Below are 18,622 nucleotides of genomic sequence, written 5' to 3' on the forward strand. Positions count from 1 at the left end.
TGAAACATTTACAGTGGGAATTATATCTCAACAAAGTTCTTATTTTATTGATTGAATGATTGTAGTACTGGAGCTTGAACTCAGTACCTCTCTCTTACTAGGCAGAGAGTCTACTACTTGAACCAAGTCCCCAGCTCAGTAAGCTGTCCCCACTTAGCAATCATAAAGTCAGGAGTTTAAACCCTAACACACACACACACACACACACACACACACACTCCACACAAATCAAATTCCAAGCTCAGAAATGTCATAAGTAAATTCTATCAAATGTTCAAGGAAGGAAGAATGTGAATTGGATACAAAGTCTTCCAAGTGAAACAAATAAAGGCTGTCAAACCATTTGTTTAGGCAAACACAAGATACACTCTGAATTTGATAAAAATATTACAAACAAGGAAAATGACACTCATGATTGTAGATGTGAGTACACTCAGATGTACTCATTTGATCACTCCTAATGTTTATGCCCTACATAAGACATAAACAAAAGAGGGTAGAGCTCAGAGGTAAAATATTCACTTAATAGGCACAAGGCCCAGAAGTTAATCTTGGATCCCACAGAGAGAAGAGGAAGAAGAGAAGAAAGAAAAAAGGTTGGGTGTTGTGGTATATAGGCCTATAATCCCAGACATTCAAGAAATAGAGTTAAGGCCGGGAGTTTGGCCTAGTGGTTAAAGTGCTTGCCTAGCATGCATGAAGACCCGGGTTCGATTCCTCGGTACCACATACATAGAAAAAAAAAAAAGCCGGAAGTGGTGCTGAGCCTCAAGTGGTAGAGCTCTAGCCTTGAGAAAGTCCAAGAACAGTGCTCAGGCCCTGAGCTCAAGCCCAGGACCGGCAAAAAAAAAAAAAAAAAGAAACAGAGGTAAGAGGATCTGAGTCTGAGGTCACCCAGACAAAAGGAAGAGACCTTACTTGAAAAACAAATTGAAAGCAACAGGACTGGGATTAAGTGTAAATTCTGCTTTTTTGTGTTTGTTTTTTTCCTTTTTGGTGTTGGCTCTAGGACATGACTGAGGACTTAAGTGCTGACTCTTTTTTGCTCAAAGCTGGCACTCTACTACTTAAACTCTACCTCCACTTCCAACTTTTTGGTGGTTGGTTGGAGATGAGAGTAACATGGACTTTCCTTCCTGGGCTGGTTTCAACCCATGATCCTCAGATCTCAACCAACTGAATGGGATGACAAGCATGAAGCCACGGGGTGCCCAGCTGGCTTTAGTTTTTTGTTTTTTTATTTATTTTTTATTTTTTTATTATTTTTTTTGCCAGTCTTGGGCTTGAGCTCAGGGCCTGAGCACTGTCCTTGGACTTTCTCAAAGCTAGAACTCTACCACTTGAGCCTCAGCACCACTTCCGGCTTTTTCTATATGTGGTACCAAGGAATTGAACCCGGGTCTTCATGCATGCTAGGCAAGCACTTTAACCACTAGGCCAAACTCCTGGCCCCACTTTTTTGTTTTTTTTTAATTGTAGTTTATTGTCAGGATAATGTATAGAGACGTTACAGTTACATTCGTCAGGTAATGGGAACTTCTCGAACCTTAATACTCCTGTTCATGTCTTTGTCCCCATTTCCCTCGCCTTCCCCCTCCCAGTCATTTTGTTTTCCCCCTTCTCTTCCCTATTTCAAATAAACACTTTACAACCAAAACATAAAAATTCTTGTTTCGATGAATTTTTTTTATTGTTGGGATAATGTATACAGGGGTTACAGTTACATTCGTCAGGTAGTAGGTGCATTACTTCTCAAACAATGCTACCCCTTCTCACGTTTTTGTCCCTGTTTCCCTCCCATACCCCCTCTCAATCTGTTTCAATGAATTCTATGCAACATTTGCCATGATCTTTACTATGGCTAGTCTTAGAAAAAGAGAAGAAACAGAGAAAGAAAGAGAGAAAAATGAGAGAGGGAGAGCGAGTGGGCGGGGGGCGGATTTTTTAACAGCACTGAGGCTAGGGTTTTTGCGTGCTGAAACGCCCCCCTCGCACAAATCGCCCTAAGGTCCTCCAGCCGGCAGGGGGCGCGGCACGGCAAGGGCCGCCTCCGAACCCCTCCCAGAGCTAAGCTCTTAGCAAAGTCCTTGTTGCTAGGAGACGAGTTGCGTCTTTTCCCCGGAGAGCGGGTCTCGGTTGCCTGCGCCCTCGGTTGCTCCAGGGCTAATACCTAAAGTTCCCCCAGGGTCCTTTTAGGAGGGGTTTTCCCTCTGCTCCCTAACGCGAGAACTTAATCCGCGCCCCCCCTCCCCCAGCCATGCCTAAGAAAGGGAAAAAGGCCAAGGTGCCCCTGACCGATGAGGAGCAGCTGATTCTGTTTCAGCAGAAGTTGCTGGCCGAGGAGGAGATGGCCAAAAAGAAGGAGAAGCTTCTCAGCCAGTTCTTGAAGGTGATGTCCTGCTCAGCCCTACCCTGTCCCCTGCACTAGCCCTGTAGCCTGGGCTCATGTGTATTCCCTGCTTGCCTTCCTCCAAGAGACCTAACATGCTTAGGTTTCAGGCCATGGGAGGCAGAGGAGTTCTCTGTGAAGCGTAGAGGACTGCCCGTGGAATAGAGGTCTCCAGTCTCACCTGAGCCCCAGAACTAGGCCAGTAGGTGCTGTTAGCTGTGTGAATTAAGCTGTCTTGGATTCTCCCTGGAGACAGGTCATTAGACACGGCATCTTGCTGCAATGCCTCACTGGGAAGACGTTCGTGCCCTCTCTAAAATGTCATCAGGCAGTTCCTGTTTTACTTCAGGTTTCTCCCAAAACAAAAACAGGAGCTCCCTGAGTGGTAGTGGATGAGAATCTTGGACCTGCAGAAAATACACGTGGTGGTGACATTTTGACTTGAGAAACTCAAGAGTGCTCTTGTTGTACTAACAACCATTCTTTTGAGTCTTGACCTTCTAGAAGCATAGTTATTCCTTCATACAGGACAAGCTGGCCAAGGAGGAGCACAACAGTGCTCTGAACCTTAACAAGATAAACACACATTGGAGGACTGTCCTTCGGGAAGTCAAGACCAAAGAGCTTCATAAGGACATTGAGATCCTCAGCCAAACATTTGAACGAGTGGTGGACTGCAAGGACAGTGTCATCAAGGTAAGCACGTACTCACCCCCAGAAAACATGAGGATGACTGCCTTGCCCCTTCTTTAATACACTGAGCTTAGTTTATTAATTGGTCTTAAAGTTCTAACAAGATACAGGCTATTGAGCTGGGAACATAGCCTAGTGGGTAGAATGCTCGCCTAGCATGCATGAAGCCTTGGGTCCAATTCCTTGGCACCACATACACAGAAAAAGCCAGAAGTGGTGCTATAGCTCAAGTGGGAGAGTGCTAGCCTTGAGCAAAAATTGTCCAAGGACAGTACCCAGGTCCTGAATTCAAGCCCCAAGGCTATATATATATATATATATATATATATATATATATATATATATATGCTATAACAAATCCAAGTTGGTGTGTGTGTATGTGTGTGTGTTGGTTCTGGGGCTTAAACTCAGGGCCTGGGCACTGTCTCTGAAGTTTTTGACTCAAGGCCAATATTCTACCATTTGAGTTACAGTTCCACCTCTCACTCTTTTTTTATCGTTTAATTTTACTTTATTGTTGGGGTGATGTATAGAGGGGTTACAGTTACATTCATCAGGTAGTGGGTACATTTCTTCTTGAACATTTCTTCTTCTTCATCTTTGTCTTCTATCGTTAATTGGATATGAGTCTCATGGGCTTTCCTGCCTGGGCAGGTTTGGAATCATGATCCTCAAATCTCAGCTTCCTGAGTAGCTAAGATTACAGCACCCAGCGTTGTTGACAATTATCAAATGAAGCATAGGGTATTGTGCTATAATGCATCATTCTCCCTTCCTTAGAAAAGCCGATATTCAGCCAGGCACTGGTTACTCACACTTGTAATCCTAGCCACTCAGAAGGCTCAAATCTGAGGATTGCAGTTCAAAGCCAGCCTAGGCAGGAAAGTCCATGAGAACCTTATCTCCAATTAACTACCAGAAAACAGAAAGGGAGTTATGGTTCAACATGGTGGAGCACCAGCCTTGGGCAAAAGAGCTCAGGGACAATGCCCAGACCCTTAGTTCAAGCCCTATAACTGACAAAAAGAAAAAGAAAGGCCAGTATTCTTGATCATTTATTACCCCAAACTAGTACTATACAGTATTAGAGTTGTGGATGGAAGCAGGCTGAAGTGGTTAAGTGCTTGCCTAGCAAACGTGAAGCTCTAAGTGTCATCCTCAATATTGGCAATTTTTTTAAAAAGAAAAAATAACTTGCTAGAATAGAAATTATCCCATATTATCCCAGTGATTTGAACTTAGTTCTACACTTTTATTTTAATGTGCTTAGTTCCAGAGAAAAAAAATAACCTGCTACGTCACATAACTAGTTAGTCAGTGGGAGAGCCAAGACTAGACTATGGGCTCTTTATCTGAGGAGAATGTTTGCTTTGGGAGTGATAGTGGGATGCGAACTCAGGGCCTTGTACTTGCTAAAACAAGAGCTCTACCTCCACTCTAATGCTTCATTTGACCAAATTGGTCTCTTTGATTCAACCTTAATAGCTCAGTTAACCATCAAAAAGCTGGATGTAGAGCTGTGGCTCAAGTAGCAGACCTCTTCTAGCCTTGAGCACAAAACCTCAGGGACAGTGCCCAGGCTCAGAAACAAAATCCCCAAGAAAGTGAAACAAAATAAAACACTATGTCTTAGGGTGTTTTAGTGCTCTTAAGACTTCTATTGGGAATTATAGAATAATTGTTGAGGTGAGAATAATAATCAGAACTCTTTGGCATTTTTCACCCATTAAAGTACTTGTCCTTATGCTTGCTCAAGCTGCCCTTGGCTGAGAGAACTTCCACTAGGCTGTTGACTAGGGTGTTTTCACATGGTCTCTCCATGTGCCTTGGGTGTCTCACAGATTGACAGCCCAGTTCCTGGAACCAGCATCCCGAGAATAAGCGTTCCAAGGAGCGGGAAGCAGAAGCTGCTAGACCAGTTAAGGGCTGTGCTTAGAATCACCAGTGTTACCTCTACCTGTTCTATAGATCCAAGAAGTCACAGGGCTCATCCACATTCAAGTGTATAGAAGAGACCTTTTCATGGGAGAGTAATGAAGTCACATTGTAGAAAAGGTATCATTTATAAAATAAACCACTTCCTGGTGGTTCCTGAATCCTGACTTTACTGGTTTTTGGTAGTTTATGTACTAATTAATGAATTAATCTGTTTGCTATACTGGGGATTGAACCCTGGGCCTCATGCAGGCTAAGCAATTGTTCTACCATTGTTTATTTGTTTATTTGCTTATGTCAGTTATGGGGCTGTAACTCAAGGCTAACACTCTACTACTTTGAACCACAATGCCACTTCTGGTTTTCTGGTGGTGAATTAGAGAAAAGAGTCTCATGGACATTCCTGCCTGGGCTAGCTTTGAATTTTGATTCTCAGATCTGAGCCTCTTGAGCAGCTAGGCATGAGCCACTAGCACCTGGCAACAATTTTATTTGGATGGAACTGGCATTGTGGCTCAAGTAGTAGAGCATTATTAACCTTGAATACAATAGGTTAGGGACAGCACCCACACAGAGTTCAAGCTCCAGCTCCAGGAAAACAACAAAAATTATTCTGAGACAGGGATTTAAGTTGCCTAGGAAGTCCTTGAGCTTTTCTTTCTTGCTTGCTTGCTTTCTTGCGTGTTTTAAATAATCCTCCTGCACTGGCTGCTACAGCAGCTGGGATAGTAGGTATGCACCACAATGACAGACTTCTTTGCTGTACTATATAGCCTAGGTTCAACTAACTTTTTTCTTCAAACTTGAAAGCAGCCATTTCTCCAGGGATCTCTGGTTCTTCTGAGTGTAGCTCTTCACTATAAATGTTGTTGTCCACAGGACACTAGCTGACTTCATGAGGCTCCTTGACACCACTCTTGCTTAACATTCAAGACCAATGATAGGTGGTGATTGGAGGGAAAAGCTGGGAGAAAGTGAGGGAAGTGGTGACATTGTCCAAAAACAAATGGACTCAGGAAGCAGAGGTCTGAGGATAGAGATTCAAAGCCAGCCCGGGCACTAAAGAATGGGAGACTCATGTCCAATTAATCTGGAGAAAATGGGAAGTAGTGCTGTGGCTCAAGGGTAGGGTGATAGCTTTTTGCTGAAGAGTTCAGGGACAATGCCCAGGCCCAGAGTATAAGCCCCATGACTGACCAAAAAAAAAAAAAACCCAAAAAAACCTCTGAGCCTGACTGTAACCCCTTATATATCACTTTTTTTTTTTTTTTTTTTTGGTCAATTGTGAAGCTTTAACTCTGGGCCTGAGTGCTGTCCCTGAGCTCTTCAACTCAAGGCTAGTGCTCTACCACTTGAGCCACAGTGCCACTTCTGTTTTCTGGTGGTTCATTAGAGATAAGAGTCTCAAGGCCGGGCCCGGGAGTTTGGCCTAGCGGTTAAAGTGCTTGCCTAGCATGCACAAAGACCCGGGTTCGATTCCTCGGTATCCCACATACACAACCAAGCCGGAAGTGGCAGAGACGAGACTGCAACAAGCGACAGAGAGCGAAAGCAAGCAAGCGGAGCCCAACCGAGTGGGAGCCGGAGCGAGCGGGGCCGGGGCCGGAGCGTGCGGGAGCCAGAAAGAGAAGGGGGCCCAAAAAAAAAAAAAAAAAAAAAAAGAGTCTCAAGGCCTTTTTGTGCTGGGGCTGAATCTTGACCCTCAGATCTCAGTCTCCTGAGTAGCTAGGATTATAGGCATCAGCCACCGGTGTCCAAATATACATCACTTTTATAATAATTAAAGAATTTTTTTTTAAGACTTGAGTGAAAAAAGCTAGTATTCCTAAAGCCAAAGAATTGGCATTAGGAACTAAGGGAGGAAAACTACCATGCCATCTGGCAAGGCAGCTGAATACATTTTTATTTTCTCAAATAGATGTCACTTTTCTGCTCAGTCTTTAGCTAAGGACCTGTCCGAAGCTGAGGAGCAGTATTCCCATGCCCTACGCAGCCATTTGCACAACATTGACCAGCTCTTGGCTCTGCAGAGGAATCGGCTCAACCTTCTAGAGGAGAGTTATAACATGGAATTGGAGGCCCTAACCAAGGAGTTTGAGACAGAAAGGTATTGGGTTAAGAAAAGACGGATGGGTTGGAAATGTGGCCTAGTGCTTGCCTCGCATGCATGGAGCCCTGGGTTTGATTCCTTAGTACCACACACACAGAAAAAGCCAAAAGTGGTGCCGTGGCTCAAATGGAAGAACGCTAGCCTTGAGAAAACTCAAGGCTAGTGTTGAGGCCCTGAGTTCAAGCCCCAGGACAGGCAAAAAACAAAACTGAAATAACATGATCTTGTTCTTTCTTATTTTAAAAATATAGGGCCCTGGGCCGGGAGTTTGGCCTAGTGGTAGAGTGCTTGCCTAGCATGCACAAAGACCCAGGTTCAATTCCTTGGTTCCACATACATAGAAAAAAGCTGGAAGTGGTGCTGAGGCTCAAGTGGTAGAGCTCTAGCCTTGAGAAAGTCCAAGGACAGGGCTCAGGGCTCAGGCCCTGAGCTCAAGCCCAGGACTAGCAAAAAAAAAAAAAAAATAGAGCCCTAATCCTAGCTACTCAGGAGGCTGAGAGCTGAGGATCACCGTTCAAAGCTAGCCTAGGAAGGAAAGTCTGTGAGATTCTTAGTTTCAATCAACTACCAAAAAAAGTGGAGCTGTGGCTCAAATGAGAGTGCTATCTTTGAGCACAAATCTCAGTGACAGTGACCAGGCCCCAGTGCAAGCCCCAAGATGGGCACATACAAACTATAGCTCCTTTCCCTCTGTTCTCTGCCAGTACCTGGGAGTTTATACTATTCATGCAGTTTTATTACATACTGTTTGTCATTACTGGTTCCTGATGCTGTGTCCATCAGTAGAGAGAATGTCTGTCTCCTCTAGGAAGACAATTATTGACCAACATGAGAAAGAAATTCACTATCTACAAGATGTCTTCATGGCCATGGAACAGAACTATATAGATTCTGAGTATGAAAACAAGCTGGAGTTCCAGAGCATGTGGGATGATCTCAAAAACAAGGTACAGAGGGAGAATAGTAGGTGGGAGAGAAATCGGAAAAAAATTGCTCAAGGAGTTAGAGCTAGACGAGAACCTTGCAACCAATAGTCAGTACTAGTCTGTTGCCACTATAGGTATTCCTAGTATTTTCTGGTACTTAGTGAAAATTGGTTGAAAAGAAGTATGAAAAAGTCTAAAATGTCAGGGGAATAAATTTTGGACCAAAAAGAAGAGTCCAAAAGATTGTGTAACCCTGTGATTTACAAATGAAGCAACAGACCCAAAGAAGTGAAATGACTTGCTAGAATCATGCGCGCACATGTGCGCGTGTGGGTGGGTGCATGTGCGAGGAGAGAGAGAGAGAGAGAGAGAGAGAGAGAGAGAGAGAGAGAGAGAGAGAGAAAGAAAGAAAGAAAGGGGGGAGGGAGAGGGATAGGGATAGGGAGAGAGAGAGAGAGAGGGAGAGAGAGAGAATTAGGGCTTGAACATGGCCTAAGCATTATCCCTTATCTTTTTTGCTCAAGGATAGTGCTCTACCACTTGAGCCAATACTCTACTGCTGACTTTTCGTAGTTAACTGGAGATAAGAGTTTCATGGACTTTGCTGTATGGGAAAGATCCTCAGTTCTCAGCTTCACGAATAGCTAGGATTCCAGGGGTGAGCCAGTGGCTCCTGGCTTAATGCTGCTGATTTTTTTTTTTTTTTTTTTGGTAGTCATGGGGCTTGGGCTCTGGGCTTGGGCATTATCTCTGAGCTCTTCAGCTCAAGGCTACCACCCTACCCCTTGAGCCACTTCCAGTTTTCTAGTGACTAATTGGAGATAAGAGTAAAGGTCTTTAGTGCCTGGGCTGGCTTTGAATCTCCATCCTCAGATCTCAGCCTCCTAAGAAGCTAGGATTACAGGCGTGAGCCACTGCATCTGGTAATGCTGCTGATTTCTAATAGAGCAAAGAGAATCTAGATTTCCTGCTACTTGGACCAAAGTGCTTCCTACCATCTTAGAGGTTACAAACTTAACCCACAGACCTAGGTTTGAGTATAGTGTGTAACTTTGGGTGTAGGTCCTTGTTTTTATTTTACTTCGATGTTTTATAATATATGAGTAAAGTTTCCAACATTTAAAATGTTAGAAAAACAGGGGTGGGAGGGGAAAACAGGGAACTTGAAGGAAGAGGTCACATTATCCAAAAAAAGAAATGTACTCATTACCTGACTTATAAAATGGTAACCCTTCTGTATAACACCTTAATAACAATAAAACTGGGCTGGGAATGTGGCTTACTGGTAGAATACTTATCTAGCATGCATGAAGTCCTGGGCTCGATTCCTCAGTACCACATAAATAGAAAAAGCCAGAAATGGTGCTGTGGCTCCTGTGGCGTGTTGGCCTTGTGAAGACGAAGCTCAGATACAGTGCTCTGGCCCTGAATTCAAGCCCCAGGACTGGCAAAAACAAAAATGAATGAATGAATGATGTTTAAAAAAAAGAAATATTTCTGGGTGTTGGTGGCTCACACCTATAATCTTAGTTACTCAGGAAGCTGAGATCTGAGAATCATGGTTCAAAGCCAGCCTGGGCAAGAATGTCCTTGAGACTTGTCAACCATCAGAAAGCCAGAAGTAGAGCTGTGGCTCAAGTAGTAGAACACCACTCTTGAGCAAAAACCTCAGGGACAGCCCTGAGTTCAAGCCCAGGACACACACACACGAAATATTTCATGTAAAAAGCCAAAATTTTAGCTTCCCTTGAAAATTGTAATCATCTGGGAACATTGGTCCATGTTTCCAAATGGCAACATCCATGTGAAGCTGAGCCAGTGGAGCATTTCCTCTCTAGTTGTCCATAGGTCCCACTCTGCATACAAGACTTAACTGTTTCCAGGCGCAGTAGCTCACGCCTATAGTCCTAGCTACTCAGGAGGCTGAGATCTGAGAATCAAGGTTCAAAGCCAGTCTGGGCACAAAAGGACCTGAGATTCTTATCTGCAATTAACCTCTAGAAAACAGGAACTTGGACTAGGCTCAAGGGTAGGGTGGTAGCCTTGAGCTGAAGAGTTCAGGGGCAACACCCAGGCCAAGTTCTAGCCCTATGACCCCCTCCCTCAAAAAAAAAAAAAAAAAAAAAAAAACCAAAACTGTTGTCACCTGCCTAGACTTTTTAGGCATTTTCATTGGTGACTTCCAAACAATGCTACAAACAGTTCATGAAAGGGCAGGCATAGGGCAATTCTAAGCCTTCGGTATTGGGGGCACATTTTCCAGAATTTAGAAGAGAAGCACTTTCTACGACTACAACTGGAGAATGTAGTGGAAGATCTGTGGAGACGGTTCCAGGAGGCACTCAAGAACTACACGGATGCCACAGAGGATCGGAAGATTGCCTTTGAGACCCTGAAAGTGAAGGATGAGAAAAGCTCCAAAGAGATCGAAGATCAGATGAAAAAAATACAGAAACTACAGGTTAGTATAGGCAACTGGAAAGACAGCTTTAACTGAATTCCTTCATGATTTGCTGGTTCTCTTCTCCTGATTTCTGCTGTGCTAGGTGGGGAGCGATGGTAAATTCTGACTCAGTCCTTTCACTTGTCTCACTTTAGACCCCCTGCTCATCAAATGCTTCCTTGATTCACTCTATCCTTGCAGGAGGCCATAACTATCTCAAGAGGCAAGATTGCATTCCACAGCCGTGAGAGTGAAGAGAAAAACCAGATTGTCCGTAATGACAAGGATCTGATTCTTATGCAACTGAGAAAACTTAAGGCTCAAAGGACTCAGGTCCGGGAGCAAGCCCAGGAGAACTTAGTCAAACTTGCCTTGGAAAGTAATGCCACACTCAAGGCCCTGAAAAGTATCGTGGACAAGGTAACCAAGGGGAAAGAGCCATGGAACCTGACTTAAAGTGAAAGGATCTCAGGCAAGGTCTGGGAGACGTTCTTCCTGCTTCCTGAGTGGACAGTTTGGATCCTCCCCTCTTTACGTTTTAATGAAATAATTTTATAATAAAAACAGTGTCAGAGTTGAGTGTGGTGATTCAAGCCTGTAATCCCATCACTCCAAGAGGTGGAGACAGAAAATGGTGAATTCAAGGCCAGCCTGGGCTATCCAGTGAGACTCTGTCTCAAAAAAACAAAAAGGCTGGAGGAATAGCTCAAGTGGCAAAGTGTATGCCTAATAGGCTCAGGGCTCTGAGTTCAAACCACAGTGCCATAGAAAAGCTGGGAGGAAAGCTACGGATGTATCTTCATAGTCCAACAACACTTGCCTTCCATGTGAAAGACCCTACGTTCAATCCACAGCATAAAAAAAAAAAAGAAGAAAGAAAGAAAAGGAAAAAAGAATTTAAAGTGCTGGGTGTGGTAATAACCATCAGATTTCAGGAAGTTAAGGCAGAAAAATTGGAAATTTAAGGCCAACCTGTGTCAAAAATAAATAAAATGAGGGGCTGTGGTAGTAGCTCAAGTGGTAGGGTGCCTGCCTTTTGAGCATGAGGGCATGAGTTCAAACCCCAGTACAGACATACAGATAAGGAAATAAATGTAATGAAGTACTTGGAACAGTACTTGGCACATGGTAAACACTGTCAAATGTATTATTACAGTTGTCTCCCATTTGGATAAGAAGCTTCCTTGGGGGCCAGGAATTTGGCCTAGTGATAAGAGTGCTTGCCTAGCACATACAAAGTCCTGGGTTCGATTCCTCAGTACCATATACATAGAAAAAAGCTGGAAGTGGTGCTGTGGCTCAAATGGTAGAGCTCTAGCCTTGAGAAAAGTCCAAGGACAGTGCTCAGGCCCTGAGTTCAAGCCCCAGGACTGGCCAAAAAAAAAGCTTCCTTGGGTTCAAATGGTGGAAACTGCTTCACTGTCTCCCCTCTCCATCTTCTTCTCTAATAAGTCTCCTTACTTCCAACAGGGTGAGAAAATCCTTAAACTTGGTGAAATATGTAGGAAGTTTGAAAGTGAGGAAGAGAAAATATTGCCTTTCTATTTATCATCGGTGACTGCCAGGGATATGGAGGACATAGAGTTACAGTTCCTGGAAGATTTTAGTCAAGAGGAGGAGCTGGCAAAGGTAAAGGCTGCGGGATGGCTGTGCGGGGCTGCATTTGCTAATGGGTCCTGCCACACAACTCTTCCCTCTAATTCCGCTCATCCTCCAGGTGCTACAGGACTATGAGGGGATGGAGAACTTCTGGAAAAGGTATAACAAAGTAAAGTTGGAGGTACTAAGCCTCCAACACAGACGGGACCAGCTGCTAGATATCAGCGAGAAGTTGCGGGAAATGCTGAAGCAGTACTTGGATGGCATCACAGTGAGTGATGATGTGCTGAGCCAGATCAACCCCCTCCTCATAGTCAACAATCGAAGCAACCTACCTCGGCCCTTGTCCACAACCATCACCCATGCAAGTAACAAACAACCTCCAACTTCTTACAATGTTATTGAAGCAGCCCATGTGGTCTCCCACACCCTGTGATTCAAGGAAGAATCTCTTTCCAACCTCTAGAGAATTTTTTAAGAGACCTGAACACTTTGTTATTAAAAACATCCACAGAGTTTATGCCCTTTTCTCTTTGCTCTCTCTCTGACAGGGGAGTCCACTTTGAGGACATTAGGAACACTGCATAAAATAGCTAGCAAATAGTAGGAGCCTTACTATTCAGTGAAATTGGTCAGTATTAGGGCACCATGGGAGCTTGTGGATCTACAGCTACCACGAATGCATTCAAAACCCAGTCCTTAGGGTAGGTTAAGGCAGCAAGAGGCAGCCAGGGCAAGAAGTAATGGCAAGGCTTCCAACCACCCCTACACTAGGCAAAATCCAACTTTTCCCCCCCAGTCTTTCGCCATATTCCTCCTTACAAAAGCAGCCTCAGAACATGTCAGGTAAATAATACAAAAAGTTTTCAAAATTACTATTTATTTCTTTTTACTCTTGTTGCGTTTCTCTTCTTTGAGCTTCTTTTTGGAGACTTTGGGTTTGTTGGCCTTTTGGTACAAGTGATAACCAATGAGGCCCAGGAGGGCTGGCACCATAGCCATGCCTACCATAGGCAAAACGCCCTTCACCAGCTTTTGCCAGTAGTTGGCTCGGATCAGTGCAACCAGCTCCACGTCATACTGCACCACTGCATCCGCTGGAGAGGCAGAGGGGAGGGCAGGGTTAGAATTGCTGTGCATTTTATCCTGCATCTCAATGCAAACAGAAAGGATGGGCCACAGGAAAGCCACCTGTGAAGCAGGCACACTGAAATGTGGGATTGAGTTCCCTAGACAAAGGTGGAGGAGGATTAGAAGCAGTCCAGTGATAGCTATTGATCCTAGTTGACATATAGCATGGGCTTAGTGACAGATCTTTAAAAGCACAGGTAAGCTGTGAGTATGAAATCTACAGGCTTTTCTTATTATTTTGGTCTTTGAAATTTTGCTAGGATTTATTTAGCAAAGCAGAATATGAAGAAATAGAAAAGTGTAAGAGGACCCCTTCTGCTTGATACATCATCAACAAACCCCATTTCTAAACAGCCACATAAAGAGAATCTTTGCAAGGCTGAATCTAATTGGTCTTAAAGTCGACATCTCTTAAATTCCACCAATCAATGAGCTTACTCCATGTGATTATAAGAAAACAGGAGTTTCAGTGTAAGAGCTGGAGAGGAAGAAGGATATGGCTCATAAAGTAAGAGGACAGATGGAACAGAAGTGAAGGGAGAATTACGCATAGAAGCAAGCAAGCAATACCAAGAATGGGGAGATAACAGAGCCTTGCTATAAGTTTCTTAGTCTTGCAACCCTCTTGCCAGGCCTCACTTTAAGCTGGAGCTAGGATAAGAAGTATACATGCCTTCAGTGATCCATTTTTAGTTGTCAGAATGTGTGGGGTGGGGAGTGTAGTTCATGATAGAGTACTTGCTTTACATGAGCAGGGCTATGGGTTTGATCTCCAGCTCCCAAACAAAACAAGAACAAATGTGTTATAGCCAAAAGCAACACATACAAATCTTGGGAAATGTATCTCAGCCCTTCAAGAATAAGTACCAGCAATGATGTATGGCAGTTTCTAAAAGTTGCTTTATGTTTACTCTGTGTTCTAAAAGAGGTAGCATGGGATAGCAGACTCATGGCGCAGATGCATCACTTTTCTAAAATCACCAGCTGCCTGATATCCAATCGGGTACTCTTAACAGGTTATGTCTGCTACATTTTTTTTTTTTGCCAGTCCTAAGCCTTGAACTCAGGGCCTGGGCACTGTCTTTGAACTTCTTTTGGCTCAAGGCTAAGCACTCTACCACTTGAGCCATAGGGCCACTTCCAGCTTTTTCTGTGTATGTGATACTGAGGAATCAAACCTACAGCTTCCTGAAAGTTAAGCAAGCACTCTACCACTAAGCCATACTAAGCCATAGCCTTACTTCTTCTTTTCTTTTTTTTTTTTTTTGCCAGTCCTGGGGCTTTGAACTCTGAGCCTGAGCACTGTCCTTGGGCTTTTCTCAAGGGTAGAGCTCTGCCACTTGAGCCACAGCACCACTTCCAGCTTTTTCTATGTACGTGGCACAGAGGAATCAATCCCAGGTCTTTGTGTATGCTAGGCAAGCACTCTACCACTAGGCCAAACTCCCAGTCCCCCCCCCCCATTTTTTTTTTTTTTTAGTTTTTTGTAGGTCTGAGACCAGGACTCAAACTTGATACCTGCCACTTTCACTCACTGGCTAGTGCTCTATCAAGTGAACCATACCTCCAACCCCTGGCTATTTGTTTTGCTTTTGCTAGTACTAGGGTTGTAACTCAGAGCTAATACTCTACCACTTGACACCTGTCTTTTGCTGTTTTGTTTTGTGTATGCAGTTCCTGGGACTTGAACTCAGGGTGTAGGTGCTGTCCTACAGCTTTTTTTGTTAAGGCTATCATTCTGTCATTTGAGCCACTGCTCCACTTCAAGCTTTTTGGTGGTTAATTAGAGATGAGTGTCACAGGCTTTCCTGCCTAGGCTGGCTTTAAAGCAAGATTGTTAGATCTCAGCCTCCTGAGCGAGGGTTTCAGGGGTGAACCACTGGTGTCTGGCTTGCTGGGTTTTCATGTGTTTGTTTTTGTCCATTGTGGGGCTGAACTCAGGGCCTAGGTGCTGTCGCTGAGCTTGTCTGCTCACGGCTAGTGCTCTACCAGTTTGAGCCACAACACCGGTTTTCTGGTGGTTAATTGAAGATAACAGCTTTTACTACCCAGCCTAACTTTGAACCATAATCCTCAGATCTCAGCCTCCTGAGATGTTCAGATTATAGGCCTGAGGCACCAGTGCCTGACATATTTGAGATAAGGTCTTGAGACCATTTTTCTACCTGGGCTGGCCTGGAACCATGGTGCTGCTCTCAGTCTCCCAAAAGGAGGCTTGTAATCTCTCTGGTCTATCAGGAAAAAAGGTAGTGCTATGATAGGAAGCCCTAACCACTTCTGTCCTTAAAACTCTACCTTGACTTTCTCAAGCTCCACAGTATGGCTCCTTATTCTTAAGGTCTGGGAGTTTTGATGGCCAGAAGAAAGGCCTTGTTAGATTACCTGGGATAGATGGTGGATATCCCCGTTTTCCATAAGCCATGTGAGCAGGGATGACTGCCCTTCGCTTCTCTCTGAGGGAAGGAACATCAGTGACGGCCAGAGGTGGGAGATAAATCAGCAAATTCAGTCCCTCTTGAAGCTCTACCAGCAACCCCCCCCCAAATATTTACACCTAAAACACAAATTTCCCCACCTGTGCACCTGATCAACAAAGATGTCCATCTATCCATATGCTTCAACTCCTCCAACAAAACCAGCAGCCAAAGAATAAATCATAGAAGCTTTGGATGGCCTCTGGGGTCCCATTGGACTTAACATTTCCAGCATGAATCCAGGGTCCATTATCTAAACCACACGGGTCTACTCCCCAAGGAAGTGGGACAGTAGAGATACCCTTTACCCAAGAAGTTACCCAGGCCCAGCCTGCCAGATACTCACCCCACACACATGTCTAGAAGGCTCTGCTCCAGACCTTGAGGAAGAGGATATAACTGAACTTGAAATCACATTCATTTCCCCAAATCACCCAAGAGGAAGAGCAAAAGCTTCCCCTTGAGTTTTCCCCACCTCTCAAATTCCTGGCTTTCTAGTGGGGGCATGGAGCAAGAGGAGTAGCAGAAGTGGGATTTGAACCCTAGGAAATCACTGAAAGATCCCTAATATCTTGCTCTTGCTGGGGGAGAGGAGGCAATTTCTGGGACAGTGTAGGGGTTATCGAGTTTAAGGGCTTAGGATGAGGTGAAATGGGGCACAGACAGGGCACATACCTGGAATCACCTGCTTTTGGCCAAGTTCTATAATTAGAGGGTCCCTGGACAGAGAGGTGTCAATAATGCGTCCATCTACCAAGCTGCCCTGAGGGGAGACAGCGTCAAGAGCTAACCGAGACCTCCGCGCCCTCTCCCGGCAGGTGACAACATATACCAGGTCCCTGGACAGCTAAGTGGCGGTCCCCGCCTTCCCATGCATTCCCTCCGCCCCCCAGCCTAGCATTCCCCCACTAGGGCAGAAAGGAACAGGAAGCCCCAAAGGGCTGGCACTCAAAGGAGCTCTCTCCACCCTTCATTTCTTAGTGCCAGGGAAGAACTGGCAGAAAAGCAGAGGGAAAGCAGGCAAGGAAGAGGGGAGCCCCTCCCCCCGCCATGTGCTTGCCGACCCGGCAGACCCCAGTTCTCCCGAGCTGACTGCCACGTGTCCAATCCAAGGCTGACGTGTTTCAGCGGGGTCCCGCCCCTTCCCAGGCCCCGCCCCAGGCCCCTCACCGTGTAGTGTATGTGGAGCGTGTCTCCAAAAGCAGCGGGTTCCACACACGGCTCGGGGGGCTCCACCTGCGACCGGACTGTAGGGATCACGGATGCTCCTCCAAAGATGCCGTTCTCGCCCACCCCTGGACCCAGCACCACCTCCCCAGCTCAGAGCCCGCACCTCCCTCTTCCCCGCTCCCAGGTTCCCCGCGAGTCCCCGCCCCGCACGCGGGAGTCGGGGCCGGTAGGACGGTGTCCTCACCAGGGTCTCCACTTGGAGGGTCCGGACAGGACTCTCGGTTCCGACCTCAGCTTTCGCCCCGCACACCGCTCCACTAAGCAGCAGCAGCTGCAGCAGCAGCAGCCCCCGGAGAGTCCGGAGAGAGGGTCGCAGAGCCATGGCTGGACCGGGGCCCAGGGCCAGCTGCTCAGATGACGGCGACTCGGAACGTGCTACCTCTGCGCCCAGGCCACACTGGACGCGGAGGGCGGCGATGAGCGAGCTCCTCCTCCCGCGGCCTACCCCCGCCCCACTTAGTTCCCACCCCCCTGGAAGGAGGAAGGAGGAGGCAGCCGGGAGCCCTCCCTATCCTCTCCCGACCTCGCCGTTTCTGACCAGTTCGGTCCCCTGACATGGGGTGGGCGGCACGTTAACTCTTTTGTGCGCCTACGGTGTAAACCCTGAAAGGTAGACACGGTGTTCCCATGGTACAGCTAAGAAACAGGGTGCTCAGGTTAACTCACTCTGGACGGGATTCCATCCTAAGCCTGCCCAAATCCAGCGTGTTTGTGCTGCACTCGCTTCATTAACTGGCTTGCCCCACCCCAGCAGGTGTCAAGGATGGCATACTTCTCCACCTAACCCTTCCACCGGAATCTCTGGAGAAAATGCATCCAAAAGCTAGCAGGCGGCTCTCAGCCTCCTTCGCGCCCAAAGCTAACTAAAAAGTACAATAAGCTATTTTCTTGAACGTATGGGGGAAATCCCTGATTTTTTCCTCCAACACTGCCCTATCTCTTCTGGTTTCGCCAACCTTTTGAAATTGAAAGCTCATGTTTGTGAAGGACTTCAGTTTTTTTTTTTTTTTTTTGCCAGTTCTGGGCATGAGTCAGTCTGAGGGCCTGAGCACTGTCCTTGGGTTTTCTCAAGGCTAGAGCTCTACCACTTGAGCCTCAGCGCCACTTCCGGCTTTTTTCTATGTATGTGGTACTGAGGAATCGAACCCAGATCTTCATGCATGCTAGGCAAGCATTCTACCACTAGGCCAAACTCCTAGCCCCAGGACTTCAGTTTTGGTTTTTTTGGCCAGTCCTGGGTTTGAGCTCAGGGCCTGAGCACTGTCCTTGGACTTTCTCAAGGCCAGAGCACTACCACTTGAGCCTCAGCATCACTTCCGGCTTTTTTCTATGTATGTGGAACCGAGGAATCGAACCTGGGTCTTCGTGCATGCTAGGCAAGCACTTTAACCACTAGGCCAATCTCCCGGCCCAGGACTTCAGTTTTTTAAATGGAGTTTCAATGTATTTCCAGTGATCTTACCTGTCCCTCATCCCCCCCCTTTTGTTTTTCATGGTTTAAACCCTCACTGATATCATTGAGACTTTGGCACTAGGATTTTGCTTTGCTCAAAAGCTATCATCTAGCTCAATCAAACTCTTGGACTGTTTTTTTATTTTATTTTTAAATTTTTTAACCCCTCCTCCCTTGGACTGTTTTTTGGCTAGCAGTTCTCTGGCATCTGAAGCCACTGATCTCTGACACAAGCTCTA

The 18,622-nt window shown here is 45.7% G+C and overlaps 2 protein-coding genes across 2 annotated transcripts; one reads left to right on the top strand and one right to left on the bottom strand.

Moving 5' to 3' along the window:
* The first annotated feature begins 2,117 nt into the window (after window positions 1-2,117).
* Drc2 (dynein regulatory complex subunit 2) lies at window positions 2,118-12,615 on the top strand. The gene is made up of 8 exons (XM_090325109.1): window positions 2,118-2,389; window positions 2,918-3,085; window positions 6,955-7,124; window positions 7,936-8,074; window positions 10,317-10,514; window positions 10,698-10,916; window positions 11,967-12,125; window positions 12,214-12,615. Exons 1-8 carry the CDS (start codon window positions 2,258-2,260, stop codon window positions 12,529-12,531), a joined length of 1,503 nt encoding a protein of 500 aa, XP_090181235.1. The 5' UTR covers window positions 2,118-2,257; the 3' UTR covers window positions 12,532-12,615.
* Window positions 12,616-12,663: 48 nt separating this feature from the next.
* On the bottom strand, window positions 12,664-17,322 carry Fkbp11 (FKBP prolyl isomerase 11). The gene is made up of 6 exons (XM_090325120.1): window positions 17,115-17,322; window positions 16,871-16,936; window positions 16,376-16,463; window positions 16,047-16,080; window positions 15,609-15,679; window positions 12,664-13,192 (listed from the first exon to the last, which is right to left on the bottom strand). Exons 1-6 carry the CDS (start codon window positions 17,250-17,252, stop codon window positions 12,975-12,977), a joined length of 615 nt encoding a protein of 204 aa, XP_090181246.1. The 5' UTR covers window positions 17,253-17,322; the 3' UTR covers window positions 12,664-12,974.
* Between the last annotated feature and the right edge of the window lie 1,300 nt (window positions 17,323-18,622).

The sequence above is a fragment of the Megascapheus bottae genome, chromosome 2 (genome assembly GCF_031878675.1).
Source record: "Megascapheus bottae isolate mThoBot1 chromosome 2, mThoBot2.hap1, whole genome shotgun sequence".
In the NCBI taxonomy this organism is placed as follows: Eukaryota; Metazoa; Chordata; class Mammalia; order Rodentia; family Geomyidae; genus Megascapheus; species Megascapheus bottae.